At 42.4% G+C, this 19,239-nt stretch overlaps 1 protein-coding gene across 1 annotated transcript in view; it reads right to left on the bottom strand.

Moving 5' to 3' along the window:
* IFT56 (intraflagellar transport 56) overlaps positions 1-19,239 on the bottom strand; it is a 118,680-nt gene that overhangs the window by 65,372 nt on the left and 34,069 nt on the right. The window contains 2 exon segments of the mRNA XM_073644174.1: positions 9,252-9,397; positions 12,393-12,442. Of these exon segments, the coding sequence (XP_073500275.1) occupies positions 9,252-9,397; positions 12,393-12,442 (196 nt within the window).

Below are 19,239 nucleotides of genomic sequence, written 5' to 3' on the forward strand. Positions count from 1 at the left end.
GACAGATTCCGTTTTACACAGAAGGAGGACATGATGTTAGAGACAGCAGAAAGATAATTACTGGTATTTTGTAGTAATGCAGGGGTGATGTGAGGAGACGATGTGTATAATTGGGTGTCATAAGCATATAGATGGTACTGAAAACAGAATCTACTGATGGTTTGTCCAATAGGGGCAGTATATAGGGAGAAGAGGAGGGGACCTAGAACTGAATCCTGAGGAACCCCGACAGTAAGGGGAAGAGGAGAAGAGCCAGTAAAACATACAGTGAAGGAGCGGTCAGAGAGGTAGGAGGAGAACCAGGAGAGAGCAGTATCCTCAAGCAGAATAAAGCGGAGTATAGCGAGGAGGAGCTGGTGATCCACAGTGTCGAATGCTGCTGAGAGATCCAGGAGAATCAGAAGGGAGTAGTGGCCATTAGGTTTAGCTGTTCATAGATCATTAGAGACTTTCGTGAGGGCAGTTTCAGTAGAGTTTAAGGAGTAGAAACCGGATTGTAAAGGGTTAAAAAAAGCATTATCTGAGAGATAGCGGTTTAGACAGGAGTAGACCAAGAGTTCCAGAAGTTTAGAAATGAAGGGGAGATTAGAGACAGGTCTGTAGTTAGCAGGCAGTTCTGGTTGAGGGATGTTTTTTAAAGTAATGGCTGTATGCTGGCATGTTTGAAGGAGGAGAGAAAGGTGACAGAGAGAGAGGTTAAATATTTTAGTTAGGTGAGTGGTGACAGCTGGGTAAAGGGACTGAAGGAGATGCGAGGGAATTGGGTGACTGATGCATGTAGTAGGGCAAGAAGATGCAAGGAGACTGGTCACTTCTCCTTCCATGACTAGTGCAAAGAAAGAAAATGAGTTAGATGAAGTTCAGGAGGGAAGAAAATGCATGATATTAGGGGATTGGGAGAAAATGTTCTGTCAGATATAGTAGATTTTTTCTTTTAAATAATTAGCCAGATCGTCAGCGCTGAGGTTGGTGGTCGGAGCCTGCACTCTTAGATGGAGGAGGGAATTTAAAATGTTAAAGTCGTTTAGGATTGCTGGGTAGTGAAGTGATGAGTGTAGCGCTGGTGTCACTGCACACTCCCCTCCTCCCTCGACAGGGACAATGACTTACTCACCGCCGCGGCTCCCCTCCCGCACTTCCTTCTCCTCCTTCGGTTGATGCCTGGGGTCTGCGCATGGCTCAAAGATTCCCGCGCACTGTGCTTAGGCGCGCTCCCTCCCTCTTAAAGGGACGGTGCGCGTCGTAATAAAAGGGTCCCCAGCCAATGGCTGGGAGACACTTATTCTTTAAAACACCTCCAACTGAGGTACCTGAGCAGCGTGGTTAGTCACTTACTCTGCACGCTTGCTAGTTCTCAGGTACCCAATTTGTTAGTACCTGCCAGTACCCGCTAGTGTCTGCCTGTATCCGCTTGTTCTTGCTCGTGACTTCCAGTGTACCTGCCTGAATCAGCCGTGCCTGTCTGTATACGAGCCATTCCTGTCTGCATACCAGCCGTTCCTGCCTGCATTTGCAGTGCCAGTCTGTATGCCAGCCGTACCTACCTGTGCCCATCTATATACCAGCTGTACCTGCCTGTGCCCATCTGTATACCAGCCGTGCCTACCTGCACCCGCTTGTGCCCATCTGTACCTGCCTGCACCTTTCTGTGCCCACCTTTATACCAGCCGTTCTTGCCTGCACCCACCTGTATAGCAGCCATACCTGCCTGCACCTGCCAGTCTGTATACCAGCTGTCCCTGCCTGCACCTGCCGCTCCTGGGTTCCTGCCTCTACCAGCTGAACCTTCCATTCTTGGCCGTTCCAGCTTCCTGTCCCTTGGAAGTCAGCTGCCATGCATCCAAGGTCTGTCCTGGTGTAGCACCTAGTTATGCTTCTCCAGGCTCTCCTCGGATAGTGGCACAATGGTTCCACCACTCTCGTTACAATGAGGGTGTTGAAGTAAGCTTCTTTGAAGAGGTGAAGGGCAGAAGTATAATTTAAGCATACATTTATAGCGCATGAAATCTTCGGCCAGACTGGAGTTTCGCCAAAGACATTCAGTGAACTTGGGGCAGGAGACAATAAAATGCAGAGACAAATAAACAATCTTGCAGACTGTCAGAGAAATATTGCGTCAGAGAAGTATTGATAATATTCTCTTTCTTTCTTCCCCTGAAGCCCCCCTCAACACTCCCTTCCACCACTTGTCTGTACAAGAGCTGTCTCCATGAAAATCTCAGCACAAAGCCCCAATTAGCACACTCATGAGTAAGGCCTCGTACACAAACAAATGCCAGCCAAGAAGTGTTACAACCTAATTAAAAAGTGAGCATCTTCCTCCCTGGCATACGCAGAGGGTGATTAGTTGCAGGATTGCAATAATTTGCGTGTAACTGTTGAAGCTGCTTCACAAACTTCAAAAGAAAATCTAGAGACACACCAACTCCAATAGGAAATATGGAATAACTAAAGTTCTATACATCCGGTAATGATGGGACCCATATTTTTAGGGGCAGGGTCAGCTAGGGAACGATGGGGATATTTTTCTTTCGCTGAAAAACCCTCCGTGAAGCTGTAGCGCAAAAACACCAGAATAGCAGACTGCAACTATGCAATGTGTGGTCTCTAAATGAAGGTAAAATCATAATAGAAAATACGGTATCACTTTTCGTCTTCTGGGATCAACAAGCGATAAGTTATTCCAAAAAACAGGTTTTTAATACAAACATGAAGGGTGGAGCCCCAGCCCCTGTGATGTCGGCACAAGGGGGTGTGGACAGGTCTCTCCCTTAACCCCTTTACCCCCCAAGGGTGGTTTGCATGTTAATGACCAGGCCAATTTTTACAATTCTGACCACTGTCACTTTATGAGGTAATCACTCTGAAACGCTTCAACGGATCCCACTGATTCTGAGATTGTTTTTTCGTGACACATTGTACTTCATGATAGTGGTAAAATTTCTTCGATATTACTTGCGTTTATTTGTGAAAAAATCGGAAATTTGGCGAAAATTTTGAAAATTTACTAATTTTCAAAATTTGATTTTTTATGCCGTTAAATCAGAGAGATATATCACATAAAATAGTTAATAAATATCATTTCCCACATGTCTACTTTACATCAGCACAATTTTGGAACTACATTTTTTTTTTACTAGTGCGCTATAAGGGTTAAAAGTTGATCAGCGATTTCTCATTTTTCCAACAAAATTTAGAAAAACCATTTGAAATGAGTTTGAGGGGCCTTTATGACAGAAAATACCCAAAAGTGACACCATTCTAAAAACTGCACCCTTCAAGGTGCTCAAAACCATATTCAAGAAGTATATTAACCCTTCACGTGCCTCACAGGAATTTTTGGAATGGGGAAGAAAAAAATGAACATGCAACTTTTGTCACAAAAATGTTACTTTAGACCCCAATTTTTTTATTTTCGCAGGGGTAACAGGACAAAATGGACCCCAAAATTTGTTGTGCAATTTCCCCTGAGCACGCAGATACCCCACACGTGGGGAAAAAACACTGTTTGGGCACACGGCAGGGCTCAGAAGGGAAGGAGCGCCATTTGACTTTTTGAATGTAAAATTTGCTTGAATAATTAGTGGACGCCATGTTGCGTTTGGAGAGCCCCTGATGTGCCTAAACAGTGGAAACCCCCCCACAAGTGACACCATTTTGGAAACTAGACCCCCCAGGGAACTTATCTACATGTATGGTGAGAACCTTGAACCCCCAGGTACTTCACAGAAATTTATAACATTGAGCCGTGAAAATAAAATTTTCACACTTTTCCCACAAAAAATGTTTTTCAGCCCCCAGTTTTGCGTTTTCATAAGGGTAACAGGAGAAATTGCACTATGTAACTTGTTGTGCAATCTCTCCTGAGTAAGCCGATACCCCATATGTGGGGGAAAACCACTGCTTGGGCGTACGGCAGGGTTCGGAAGTGAAGGAGTGCCATTTGACTTTTTGATTGTAAAATTTACTTGAATAATTAGCGAACGTGCCCCTGATGTGCCTAAACAGTGGAAAACCCCCACAAGTGACACCATTTTGGAACTAGACCCCTCAAGGATTTTATCAAAGGGTACAGTGTACATTTTGAACCCAGAGGTACGACAGAATTTGATAACATTAGGTCATATTGAATAAGTTGTCATTAGTCTTGAGCGCAAGTGCTCACTACGTGAGTTTGCATTGGGTACTCGGGTATGCACCATGTATCGTGGGTGCTCGAGTGACATGCTCAAGTCCCTGCCCCGCATGTTTCACAGTTGTTAGACACCCATCGCTCGTGCATGGCAGGCGATCCCAGCAACATCTTTTTTGGCAGCGAAGCATAAGGGGCAGAGACTCGAGCATGCCACTCGAACACCCACGATACTCAGTGCATACACGAGCACCCGATGCAAACTCAAGTAGCGAGCACTTGCGCTCAACACTGGTCGCCATATCATCATCATTTTTTTTCTTTTCTTTTGAAAAAATCCCAACCCTAACCCCAACCCTAATACAACCCCAACCCTAACCCTAGCCCAACCCTAACCCTAGCCCCAACCCTAGCACAACCCTAACCCCAACCCTAATACAACCCTAGCCCTAGCACAACCCTAACCCTAGAGTTTATTTTTTTACACCGTTCCTCATGTGGTATAAGTGATTAGACGACTTTATTCTTCGGGTCGGTGCGATTACAGCAATACCAGATTCATATCGGGTCTTTATGATTGACAGCTGTCACACACTAAAAGACGCTCTTTTTGCAAAGACTAGTTTTTGCATCGCCATATTTTGAGAGATATAATTTTTCCATATTTTGGCAGACATGTGACGACTTGTTTTTTGCGGGACAAGTTGACGTTTTTATTAGTACTATTTTCTGGCATGTGACATTTTTTGATCGCTTTCTATTCTGATTTTTGGGAGGCAGAATAAACAAAAACCAACAATTCAGGAATTGTTTTTTTTTTTTTTTTTTATGCTGTTCCGCGTGTGGTAAAATTGATAAGGCAGCTTTATTCTTTGGGTCAGTACGTTTACAGCGGTACCGCATTTATGTAGTTTTTTTTAATGTTTTGGCGCTTTTACACAATAAAAACTATTTTCTAGAAAAAATAATTTTTTTTGTATTGCTTTATTCTGAGAGCTATAACTTGTTTATTTTTCGGATGCTGGAGCTGTGTGGGGACAAGATGACGTTTTCAGCTGTACCATTTTTATTTGCATTCGTCTTTTTGATCGCGTGTTATTCCATTTTTTGTTTAGCGGTATGATGATAAAGCATTGTTTTTTGCTTTGTTTTTTATTTTTATTTTTTACCGTGTTCACTAAAGGGGTTAACTAGTGGGACAGTTTTCTAGATCAGGTCGTTCCGGACGCGGCGATACCAAATATGTGTACTTTTATTGTTTTTTTGTTTTTTTTCATAATAAATAAATATTATGGGTTCAATATATTTTTATTTTTGGGGGATTATTTTTTTCAGGTTTTTTTCTTTTTATATTTTTACAATTTTTTTTATTTCTTTTTTACTTTTCTACTTTTTTTTTTTACTCTTACACATTGTCCCACTATGGGACTTTCACTTTTTGCAACCTGATCAGCTGCATGGCATAGAGAGCAGCAGCTCCCTATACCATGCAGCCTGTCAGCGCTGCACACAGGGGAGACATTACTTTGGTCATGCACTGCGCATGACCAAAGTAACGTCCTGCCTCCTGGTGACCCGGATATTGTCATGACGACACCGGGTCGTCATGACAACATCCGGAAGCAGCCGCAGACACCGCGGGATGCCGGCAAGAGAGGGGAGTATAGCGATCACCTCCCCCCTTACTACCGCAATGCTGCGATCGACTTTTGCACATAGCACCGGGTGTCAGCTGTGACAATCAGCTGACACCTGGCGGCGATCGCCCCGCACCGCTTGTGTGCAGGCGCGATTTAAGCGCGCGTAATAGTACGTAGCTAGCTGGCCCTATAGGCCCAGGGCGCAGCTACGTACTATTACTGACAAGGTCGTAAAGGCGTTTTGCTGAGGTTGGAGCAGTACTCATTGCAGGGAACATATGTATCATAAGCAAGGGGTCACATTCCGCTGAACGGTCAAAAGGATAGCTCCCGTCCAGCTATATTGAATCGTCTCAGCGATCTTATAGTAAGTCTCTTCTTAAATCCTTATTATTTTTTGTGTAACTGCTTATGTATTGTATGTCTCCTTTGTAAAATCTTGTCTATTTTTCTTAAAACACTGTCTCCCTTTTGGATTAAATATAAAATTTAATAGTTCTGTTTCTTTTGTCCTGTAATCGCTCCCTCCCCCCGAAGCCACATACTACCAGAACGCAGGCATCAAGGCAGGCCTGTATTATATTTCAAACTCGGCCGGTGGTGGCAGCGAATACTATTAATAATAGGGCTATCGTGAAGCTGACAGTGACCGTATGGAGGACGTAAACACATATTCCATGCGTTGGAATCCAGAGGTGTGACGCCATATGCTCACTGGTCGTTTGCCGATACCTAGGTAGAGAGTAGTGGGAACCGTGTGCTCGCGGATCCCTGACGAAATCGTGACAGAAAGGTGAGATATTGTGTGATCTCCTCGGTGTCGTCGCTGAGGAATCCCTGACACAGACCAACATGGATCATAAACTCTTTGAGCACATGAGATGGCCTTACAGAATCTGGGAACAAACTCGGTAAGATGAGTGAAATATATACCATTAATAGAGGCTTGCAAAGATGGGAGTGAGGATGAAGGCTTGAAAGGGTGTAAAGCAGCAGTTGAATGAAGTATATACCATTCATAGAGGCTTGCAACAAATTGTAGTTTTCAATTACATCATTCAGATTACCATATTATTTACTGAGAAAAAAGAAAAAAATCCATGTGGGTTGAAATTATGAAAAAACGGCAATTCCGCCAATTTTGTTTTTACAGCTTTCATTGGGCAGTAAAAATGACTTAGTACCATCATGGTCTGTATGGTTACTAAGCTTGTATAGTTTTCTTTATATATTTTAATGGTGAAAAAAATCTGAAATTTGAAAATATAAAAAACATTTTGCTTGTGTTGCCATATTCCGAGATTCGTAACTTTTTTATTTTTCTGTCGATGGAGCTGCGTAAAGGCTTATTTTTTTGTGCACTGAGCTGATGGATTTATAGATTTTGGGGTACATATGACATATTGGTCACTTTTTATTGTATGTTTTTGTTAAACTGCTGTGACTGAAAGACTGCAAATCTGTCTTTTTTTGTTGGGTGTTCAGCATAGGTTTTAAATTATGTTATACTTTGGTAGACCGAACTGTTATGGACATCAATTATTTTAAATAATTATTCTTTTTTCATTCTTTACTTTCTAATTGGGAAAGGACTGTAATTTAAACTTTTATATTTTTAAAATATTTTTTACAGTTATATCAGGGTGCGTGACTACCTCCACAATCTAGACAACATAGTCAGACTTGAAATACCGTATTTTTGAGACTATAACGGTATGTGCACATGGTCAGGAGCCGATGCTGGTTTGACGCTGTGTGTTATGCAGCATCAAACCCACAACGGCCAGTTACAGCATAGTGGATGGGATTTGTAGAAATTCCATATCCACTATGCGTCTCCGTGCAACTGCGGATCACCCGTGGCGTGCAACTGCGGATCACCCGTGGACACAGACATGCGGCGCGTCTTTCCAGATTGTGCAGCATATCAATTTCTCTTGCAGAGTCGTTAGTCTCCGCAAGAGAAATCCGATCAGTACAATGTGTTGAATGAGGTGAATCCGCATGGCTCAATGAACATATGCGGATTCACCTGCGTTCATACAACGCAGCGCTTTGGACGCAGCATAAAGTATGCTGCGTCCAAAATGCTGCCTCTCCGGATCGTGTGCACATACCCTAAGATGCACCGGACCATAAGACACACCGAGGTTTTAGAGGAGAAAAATAGAAAAAAATGAAAGCAAAAAATGTGGTCATGATGCACTGTTATGGGGGAGGGGGTCTGACACTGCTGACACTGTTATATGGGTAATGTCCCACAATTCTGTATCTATTTCCCCAAACCTGGCATATATATGCCCCCATCCTGGTATATATGGCCCCCATTCCCATCCTTGTATACATTGTCTCCAGTCCTGGTATGCTTTACACCCTCATCCCCATCCTGGTATGCATGGCTCCCCCATCACCATCTTGGTATGCATGGCACCCTCATCCTCATTCTAGTATGCATGGCACCCCCATCCTGGTATGCATGGCATCCCCATCCCAATTACCGTGCACACCAAAAAAAAAATAAAACGGATTCTACTCACCTCTGCTCCATCGCGGCATCCTGTTATTCTGCCAGCAGTTGATCTCAGCGTGTGAGCAGCGCATGACGTCACTGCCATGCGCCCTCAGACGCCGAGATCAGCTGCTGGAATAGTCACTGCTCCCCTCGCCCGGACTATGGACATGGAGAGCAGTGACTATTCACTCTCCTTGGCTTGGGGAGCAGTGAATATACTGTTAACAGCGGGCAAACGCAAGAGATGCAGCCGCCGGTTCCAGCCTCCTGTGCCCCGCTCCTCCGCCGCTGTCGCTCCCCGCCCATCCACAGCAATAAGTGTACATTTGGACTATAATACGCACCCCCCATTTTCCTCCAAAATTTTGGAGGGACAAAAATGCGTCTTAATAGTCTGAAAAATACCATATATGGCTATTCGTGCTCATAAAGTTCTAAGGAGAGGAGGGAGGAGATAGTGGCAGACACAAGTTCTCCTGAAACAAAAGTAACACTTTAAGTAAAAATGGCGCAATTTATTTTCTGCATTTGCTGCCAAATAAAAGTTAATGTAAATGGAATTCTTATATATGTGTATGGTAAAATTACAACTCTACTGGCAAAAACAAGACCTCATACAGCATTATGTACAAAAAATAAAAAAAAGGGCACAGCACTCAGTTGAGCTTTTCTGCACCTTTGTTTTAGAGATTGGAGAGATTGGTGGTGGTCTCATAACTTGGACTTACAATGATCAAAACTTCTGACATGTAATTTCGCCTTTTGACAGCCTTCTACAGTTCAGCAAAATGGCGGCCAGCCAGCAGCCACTTTGCTGAATTTGCTGGGAGCGAATTACATAAAATCCACATTCTGGAGAATGCAGTTTTGTAAAATTTGAGTAAGATTCAATTCTTAAATCTGTCCAACTCTACTGACTATGGGTATTACTTGAATGTGTATGACATAACTGTGCTCCAGTTATTACCTGTTTTCTAATAATATTCTCTTGTAGATATCTATTGCTTCCTGGTAATGAGATCTCATGTAGTGTATGGATGCGAGGCTCAGCTGATCCTCAATAATATCCTGCAGGTTCTGATGAAAGACCATCAGCTTCTTCTCATCATTGAACTATTGTAAGAGACAAAATGTTTAATTCAGGACATGGAAATAACTTATTACAGCTCTACTTGTATTTTGCAATATTTCAATAAAACATTGTGTTCTATGTACATAAGGGTGGAGCGACAAACACTTTCTACTGTGTAGTGCAACAGTTAAAATTCATAGAAACAACATGGAGATGAAACAGAATGGGACTCGGGAACAGCTTGTTTCATTAGACTCTGATCTTTTCTTGCTCTCAATATGGGGAAGTCAGGCACTGCCAGTCTACTGAAATAGTAAGACAAAGGGTACGCTCACATTAGCCTATGTTCTCACATGCAAAAGAATTTGCTAATGACACTCCGCTCAAACTGATGAGGAGCACTAGGAAGCAAGGAGAGCGCAAATAGGGTTTTAACTGAGAACGCAAAATTTTATAAGGAACGAATGCACGCCGCTCACCTGGTGCGGTTACAATTGCAACAGTCTTTTAGCATGCACCCGCTGTAGTATGCCATGGGTCATCAGACCAGAGAATTACGGTGCGGATTGAAAGCGGTTTTCCTTGCGCTGCTGGCAGACTCGTGCAACCGGGCTCAGGAGATGAAGATGCAATGTTTATTGAACGGTTACAGGTTACAAAGTCAACGCATTTCAAAGGTATCCAACTTCTTCATCAGCACATAACCATACATAGGTTATGTCCTGAAGAAGAAGTTGGATAACTTCGAAACGCGATGACTTTGTAACCATATAATAAATATTGCATCTTGAACTCCTTCCTCTCCTGAGTCCGTCAGCATGAGTCTGCCCGCAGCGCAAAGCAAACCTCTTTGAATCCGCACAGTAATTCTCAGCTCAGACTTTGAGTGTGAGCTGAGTGTCATCTTACTATGATCCGATCTCTCACATGAGAGAATCACAGCACAGGTGCGGAGAAGATGGAGAAGAAGTTAATTTCTCCATTGTCTGTGTGTGGATGACATTCGAGTGCAGTCTGATGTTTTACACGCACCCATAGACTTATATCCGATTATCGGATGCACTCTCAGATGCTGGGATTGTTTTCTCCCCTGCTGCTCCCTGTTTTTCGGAGCTTCTGAGCACAGGAGTGATATCTGTTATGTATTACTTGTTCATACAGACAGAGCTCCACCACTCGAGTCTGGCTTCTTTGTATCTCCCTCTCTTAAACAACCCTTCCTTTGAAGACGGGAAATCACATCCACTATTCTGACCAATAGCTGCGGGGAGGATTTGGAAAGTGAAATTGCTGGCACTCATTGCTCAGCTCAGGGTTTCTCACTCTACAAAAGTTACCTTCATTCGCTCCCATTGCTTTCATTATTTCTAGCAACAGAGTTCTGCTCAGTGTGCATTGCGCCTTGAAGCAGAGGGAAATTCTCGGCTTTAAAATAAAGGCCCTTTTAGATGGAACGATAATTATCGGCCCATGTAAAGATGCCAGCAATCTCCAGACAATCAAAAAGTTCATTTGTCAGGTGTCATGAAAATCATTGTATCAGCAGCGCAACACCCCACGTGATAGGCACTGTATATGGGGACAGTACAATAGTATTAGTAATTATTTGGGAAATAGGCACCGAACTACTTACACATAGTCTATCGGTACTCATTAGTGACCTGAAATCAGCCAGTGGAAATGGGTCATAACTTATTAACAGACTGGTGGGGAAAGAGAGCAACAATACAGTTTTATTGCAAAATTGCACAGTTCTCAAACTGATAGTTAATGGTTATGTGGTTTTTCAGGAAATAACAGTTTTACTTGCAAAACTGCAAGGTCATTAACACTCAAACACCGAGCAATAAAAGTGTACACGTGATTTTTGGCCACATCGCATCTATGCTGTTGCCACATGTATGCGATCTGTTGGGATAACTAGTACTCCTATCAGGTCCTGAAGATCTGCAGCTTTCAGAGCAGGTTGAGAGTTAGAATTGGAAACCATCCTATGGATGGAAAAGGGGTGAGAAAAATGTAATTAAGCAATTTATTTTGACTACCTAGTAGGGCAGGGAGAACAAAACCTTTTCCAGTAGAGGCCTGTATCCTGAGCCTTGCCTCAGACTGGAGGCCTTCTAAGCTCTGTGCCCATAGTTCCTCCATCGCGTTGTCACTCAGTGTGCAGGATGTGGGGGGCAGCAGGGATATGTACTCGTCCAGTGAGGGGCAGAATCTTTAGTTTCCTTCTGCAAATTGATCAGTCTCCATTTACGTTTCACAAGGTGACCTACCCGTGTGCACAAGGGAATTAAAGCCTCTGCCCACAACAAGGTGTTACCAATGCTGATGCGTTGTTGACCGCAGTACAAGCAAAATACCCCGAGAAGTCGGTAGGCTAAAATTATTGGCATTTCAGGCTTTGGAAATTACACCTATAATTCTTTTTTTTCTGGTAATCTAAACTGATTGTCATACCAAAAGGTAAGTTATTAAATTGAATATATTTACGCTTCAGATAAATATTGTGTATTTTTTATATTGATACATAAAACTTTTTAATACGTTAATGATAAAAATAAAAGCAGGGTACGTCCAGGGGCTTATATAACATCACCAGAAACCTTTCTCAAGAATTGTAATCAGGCATTGTGCACCCATTAACATTTCCCACTGCAAAATAAGTAAAGCTCGTTTGGCCGAGGAGGATGCAATAAAAATAAAAAACCTGCAGTCGCCTCCCTGAGGAGCGCCGCGCCTCATTGAGGAGCACCGCTCCTCTGCTCTCACAGCTGTGTCCCCTGCTGAACTGCCAGCATCAACATCTGGCTGAAGACTCACTCTGATGGAATGAGAAGGCCGATTTTCTGCAGCCTCACATGATGCCTCCACTGGATGTTCGTGCAAGAAGTCCGGTGGAGTAGAGAAGTGGGGCGTCTCAAGAAGGCAAGTACAGATTTTTTTTTATTTGATTACACCCCCAGGGCCAATTAAGCTTTAATTACAAATAATGGAAAACCCCTTTAAAATAATATTAGCTTGTTCGTTTTGTACCTTATGAGCCAAGTGGAAAAGCAAGCGATTCTGCAGGTGGCTTTTAGGAGCTGAAAAATCATTGAACACAAAAAGGAAAATGAATCAATTGAACAAATGATATACGGTAATTAAGCATAGAAAGGAATGGCAATAATAAATAATTCTTGATAGCTTTTCTATTTAGTAAAAAAAACATAATCTGAGAAATAAATGGTCTATTATGTCACATTCTACAGTAGGGCTTCTCAACCTTTTTCTCCAAGCCAGACCAAGATGGTGCTTATCCTTCACCAACAGTGGAGCAAACAGATGCCAAAATAAAAAAATGTTTTTTTTTTTGCTTTGCGAACTCTATGTAACATTAAAATCAGTACAAAATGAGTCAATAATGTTGCTAAGCTATATATCTGCAGCCAACTATGGAGGCAGTAAGTAGTAAAATTGCCAAATAGGAACCGCTAATTAGTCTTGTTCATTTAAGAATATGTAAAGAGGTTTCAAAAGCTTTTCAGCTATGAATTTATAAAACAGGTTTAGACAACTAGATCCCACTGCCCACAATAAGCCACACAACACACATTTATTATACAAGTAAATCTAATAAATGCAGTCCTGAAAATAATGACTTAAAGAGGACCAGTCTGAGCATGTTAAGTTGGCCACAACATGGAATAGTAGCTGCAGACCTCAGTAAAATGTATTTTATTTGTATTTTTTAATTTGTCATCTTCGTTACGGAGATATTAGCTTGTAAAGTTTAGATAAAATTTCTCTTAAGTCTCAGGGGGCATTACCAGAGAGTTGTTATTGGGCGTGTACTTCTTCCTCTGCTTGAGGCTGACCAATCATAAGCAGGCAATAACATATGAGGAAAAAAAGAACACAACCCCACAATAACTAAGAGCAGTTTTCTCTGTGTGAGATATGTTAATGACAAACAGATCTGCTCACTGATCTCACTGCTAAGCTGTGTGTGATTTCAAGTGCCAGGAGTAGAGCAGAGCGGAGTGTGATTACATATACCATTCAGCTTTCATCTCACAGAAGCTAGTGTGGGGGGAGGGCAGTACAGCAGTGCTGATAGCATTGTGAGAGGAAAGCTGCAGCTGCGTTTGTAATAACACAAAGCTCAGCTCTGCTGTACTGCCTCTCCCCCACATAAATGGATACTAAAAATACATTTTGTTCCTCTTTCAGTTACAATTATTTTAATATATTGGATACAGGCTTTTTATTTTACAGGGGTGGAGCTAGCAACAGACATATGGATGGGTTAAAAAAGCCCGCTTTTTTCATTTGTATGTATTTTAAAATACTTTTTTCATTTAATCTGATTTATCCGGTAGCTAGGGCCTTCTCTATGGGAGTTTAGCTGTGCTGACAGCTGGCTTCCCACTTCTTCCACTCTCTTCTAACTGCAAGATGTTGTGCAGCCGCTTTACTCTGCAGTGATAGTTTAAAACATCACTGCATTACGTGAACCGCCAAGAAGTTTACTGTTTAAGGGCGGTTCAGAAGTAGTTAAAGAGTAACCATAGTTTTCATTTTTAATTCAGAAATCAATAATTTATGTGAAAATAAGCAACTTATGATATATTAATATCGGAAAATTCTGCTTCACTCTCCGCCTTGACCGATTCATTTTTAAAATTCACAATTCACAAGTGAAATCTGTTTTCAGTGAAGAAAGATTTTTACATAGATATTACTGACATAGGAGATGAGACTTGCTACTGTTAAGATTCTATATAGATGGGAGCTAGGGGCAGAGCTCCTCATCCCTCCCCTCTACATACAATCTTATCAGTAGTAGCTGTCATCTCAGTAATGTAACAATCTGTCTTCATTGAATACAGATTTTACCTGTGAATTGAGAATTTTGAAAATAAACAATCAGTCCTGGTGGAGAAAAAAAATCAGATAGTTGCTTATTTTCACATTTATTATCGATTTATGAAATAAAAGATAAAATGATGGTAACACTTTAATGAACGAGTCTGATCTGCAAAGTGGATGAGAGTAGAACATGCTTAAAGGACTTTTCCCACAAACGAAAGTTGATTTCAATAGATCTTGGAATAATAATAAGTTCCACAGTTTAAAAAAAATGTTCCTGTGCTGAGATAATCTTATAAATGTGTTCCTATGTTATGTCTGTGTCTGACCGTGTACAGAGCATGGTCTGATCATACCACATCTCCTGGGCAGGGGAAGAAGGAACAGAGTACAGATATTACAGCAGAGGATCACAGCTGATTCTTTTCGTGAGGTAAAAAATTGAACTGCCTGTTTTTAAACAATATTTTACTCCAAAGAAAGAATCAGCTGCGATCCCCTGCTGTAATGTCTGTATGCTCTTTTGCTTCCTCCCCTGCCCAGGAGATGTGGTATGATCAGACCATGGTCTGTACACAGTCAGACACAGCCATTGATTAAAATGAACTTTTGTTCGTGGGAAAAGGTCTCATGAAAAGGACACATTGGTCAGTTTTTAAAACAAATGTGTGTATGGATCCATGAAACTCCATTGGGCACGTGCTATCCATTTGAAAAATGAAGAGCTCACGGACATGTAAAATGGGTATGTGAATGCAGCCTTAATATGGTGATTGGTGCTTCCGTTCTCTATCAGAAAAAATTAAAGACCAAGAAACAAGGCCATGCAAAAGTATTCAACCTTTGTTAAAATCAACAGATTTGTTTGGATTATAAATCACCTTTTTATAGACTGTATCATCCAGTATTATAATTGTAAACCAGTTCACTCATAAATTCACTCCTTTTCAAACTCACAATGGAGGAACGGCCACCAGGAGGCTTGTGGCTGGTTCCTCTCCTGAAGCCCTCCCCCAAACCCATCCTCTGCCATTCACTAACTTCTTTAACTGGTCTACAAAATGACGATCATTCCCCCACTCTCCCAAACATAGTGATGCCTCTAATTACTTCCCCCAATAAGGGGGTCTCCTTGGCTTTGGTTTCAAGCTCCCAACCAGTTTGGGACTTCAGTCCAACCAAAAAATGAATGATGTCGTTAACTTTTACAATTTCTACATTTGTCTTCTTTTGTTTGTTGCTTCCCTTTCCCCTTCCTATCCACTCTACTTTCCTGAGATGGACATCTTGACCTTGAATTCCTCTCACTGACCTGACCTCTCCACAGTGTACCAATGGAATCATGGACGCATGCTTCCTCTGGAATTAAAAATTATTAAATGTGTTACCCTTAATGCAAGGGTGGAGAACCTATGGTCTGCGGCAGTTTATTGAATGCGACATCCTTTCCTCCGGCCCCCGAGCAGATTCCTCAGGACAGCTGTGCTCAGATAGGGGATTGGTGTGCTCAGGCAGGCGGCCCTTTAATTGTTCCTGACACCGTGTGCACTACTGAACGCTGCTTCGTATGGAATAAAGGATTACGTACTGCGTCAAGACATACTTTGTGGGCAGAGTCAGCATGCTCCGCTTTCCAGTCCGACTGACGACAATAGCAGCGGCAGCCCCTCCTGTGATGTACATATGCCCCCTGCCCATCCTGTGATGTATATATGCCGCCGGCATCTCCTGTAATCGCTGGCATCTCCTGTAATATATATAAGTCGCAGGAGTCTCCTGTGATGTATATGCCCCCAGCGTCTCCTGTGATGTATATGCCCCGGCATCTCCTGTGAGGTATATGCCCCGGCGTCTCCTGTGAGGTATATGCCCCGGCGTCTCCTGTGAGGTATGTGCCCCGGCGTCTCGTATGTGATGTATATGCTGGAGCTCCAGTGTCTCCTAAGTGATATATATACTGCAGTCCCCCACTGCTTGAGTTTTATAAATGTAGCGTTACCAGTGATTTCCCCTGTAAGGGGACATGCAGAGTAATATGTATCTGTGTTCGGAACTTACTGCTGCTAGTTCTCTTCAAAATTCATCGCAAAGAGTTGACTGCGCTCCAGACCAACACATATCTGGAAAAGCAGTTATGAGTAGCAGGGCGGTGAAGTCTGAGTCCATTTTGGTGGAGTCGGAGTCAGTATAAAATGGACCGACTTCTAAAATATATATAACACATTGGGTACAGTAGTACAATATAGTATGTGCTGTAAATATTTTCATAAGAATTTGGGAAAGTTATGAAATTTCCAATAAATGTCTGTTCTATTCCTGATCTAAGGATTTATGCTGAGGCAGTGCTGTGGAGTTGGAGTCATGGAGTCAGAGTAGGAGGTCAGGGAAATTGAGGAGTCGGAGTCAGTGGTTTGGCTTACCGACTCCACAGCCCTGGGAGTAGCAATATCATCAATACCACCTAAAATCATAGTCACACCAAAGAGTTCCAGACATCAAATTAGGGGTGAGTGCATTAAATGTTTGACTAAATATAGCAGGATAAATTTCAAGTTGATTATTTTGTACAGCCCACGAATGATGGTATAAATATCCAAATGGCCCCAGGCAGAAAAAAGGTTACCCTCCTCTGCTTAATTCAAAAGGCTTACAGTCTGATGCTTGAAAGCGCATGGTTTTGCATGACCTTAGAGCCATGGGGGTGGCGATAGCTTTCTTACAGGAGACACATTTAGACTCCACAGGCTCATTCCACTTTGCAGGACATCACTTCCCCATTATCTACTGGCCACCCGTGACTGGTGTAGGGCTGGAATAGCTAGTTTATTATCGTGATTAACTCACGAGACCGGTATATTATTCTGAAAGGATTCCTCCATAGTCAACCCCTCATTATTTACAATATTAATACTTTGAACATCTCCAAAAGTCCCTTAATGCGACATATTCTCAAAAAACCACTCACATCAAAGTTTTTATCCTCTTAATATATTGCAATCATCATATTATATAGCATTGTGTACTTACAATTGCTCATTTTGCCTTTCTACCCAGCTAATTCTAGTCTTTTCTCTGCTCTATGTAGAAACAGGATGTCTCTTGTCCTTACAGAAATCATTCCACTCTTCAAATCCTGAACCAGCTTCTCCGCCCATCCCCCTTGCCATTAAATTTTGCAGTGACTGATGAGTCATACAGGCAAAATTGACCTCCTGTTTCTACATAGAGCTTAGAAGGATTGAGATCTGTTTATAATCACATGATGTCATAGACCTAATGGAACAGAGAAGAATTAACTGGATAGAAATACAAAATGAGCAATTGTAAGTAGACAGTTGTGACGACACCGAGTTTATTCTTAGTTATGCCAGACGTATTATTCAGTAGGCCCGGGGACATGAGCTATTGTTCCCTGAACGTTGACTCTTGCTGTAGGTTGAATTGATGTTTATTGATTTATAGAATGCTTGCTGACTACCTATTGTATCAGTCCCTGAGCTTATTGTTCCGCTATCCTTGAGGGACAAAGGCATAAGTTAATTGAACAATCTATGTTTGTTAATTTGGTGAATGCCTGCTGACTACCTATTGTATCAGTCCTTGCAGCTTGTTGTTCTGCAAACACTGAAGGACAAAATATGTAGGTTAATTGAACACTTGAACAATCAGAGATGACCTCCTCACACCTCCCCCAAACCTATGGATAATGGTCTGAAGGACAGCTGTGGGTATAAAAGAGACCTCTCTCCTTCTACAGGGAGAGTATAGAGGACAGCAGCCAAGGCACGATGGCTCCAACCGGAGAAATACAGATTTGATCCACTGCCCATCACTGAGCCCATGGAGATATTTAGAAAACCCAGGTTGAGACACCTGGCCACGTACCTCAGTGGACTCCTAAGCTTGCCGCTACCTTCTCACTGTGGGTGCCCATCAAAAGCAGGGTGCTACTGGTTGGGGTAGTTGGCCCTGGAAGCCTCGAAGTTGCAGATATTTTAATTCCCAGCACGCCAGCAGAAGAGTGAAGACTCATTTGCACCATTTTATGTACTTGCTGGGACTGTATTATATGTTATTGACTGTCGGTGATCCAAAAATGTATCACCCCACAGAGTTACCCTCACCCTGTGTTCCTATTTGGGAAAGTCCTAACTCCAATATTTATAACCTTACCGTTTCTCAAGTGACATGCATGTGGATAACGGCTGAGAGACTGAGCCCAGCTAGTGGACACACAGACATGGGGAATGAAATGAATAGACTTTCCAGCTCAAGGAAAAGGCAGGCCACACTTTTATATGCACTTGTGCACACTTAACTGAAAAAAAAACGAAAAAAATGAACTAGAATATAAATTGGTGTGCATGCAGCATGTAAGAGAATGTTCACACATGGCCACTAAACAGAAAAAACAAAGACAGAAACATAATATGCAAATACCCTGCAATAAATAAATAAACAGCAATAGTGCATGAAAATATTATAGGGTACTTAGTTAACATAACTGATCCAAACAAGTATAACCCCAGTGAGTTACCCTCACCCTGTTTTCTGAATAGAATTTTGCCCACGGAAAAGGAGTATGAGCGTTCAGTGGGATGAGCCCTGGTCCATGCGGTCTTTCTAAAGACAGCCAGGCTAGCGGATGAGAGCACCCACTGACCCTCGTGTCTCCACACTTTGTGGCAGCAGCGGGATACTACTCAGCCCGGCTAAATTGGGGAGCTGCAGGGGCTGGTGTTCATAGATATCGCCCAAGGGTTACACAACCAGGGAGGCAGATAGACAGTCCCAGCAGTCCATAGTTCAGGTATACACAGCAGGTTTCGGACTCCACTACGTCCAACCCCGCCAACTCGGCCTTGAGAAGAGGACCGGAATGGATATACAGACTCAACAGGAAATGGAAACTACAGGAGTTGTGCTAGCTTCAATGCATCAAATACAGAGCCACCGTCACTTGGTCGGACTTGATGCAGGAATTGGTCCTTTGGGATACCCAGAACGTCGTGGAAGATGACGAGTTTGA

Source organism: Phyllobates terribilis, unplaced genomic scaffold (genome assembly GCF_046119375.1).
Source record: "Phyllobates terribilis strain yellow unplaced genomic scaffold, ASM4611937v1 Scaffold_8__6_contigs__length_399053987, whole genome shotgun sequence".
Taxonomy (NCBI): Eukaryota; Metazoa; Chordata; class Amphibia; order Anura; family Dendrobatidae; genus Phyllobates; species Phyllobates terribilis.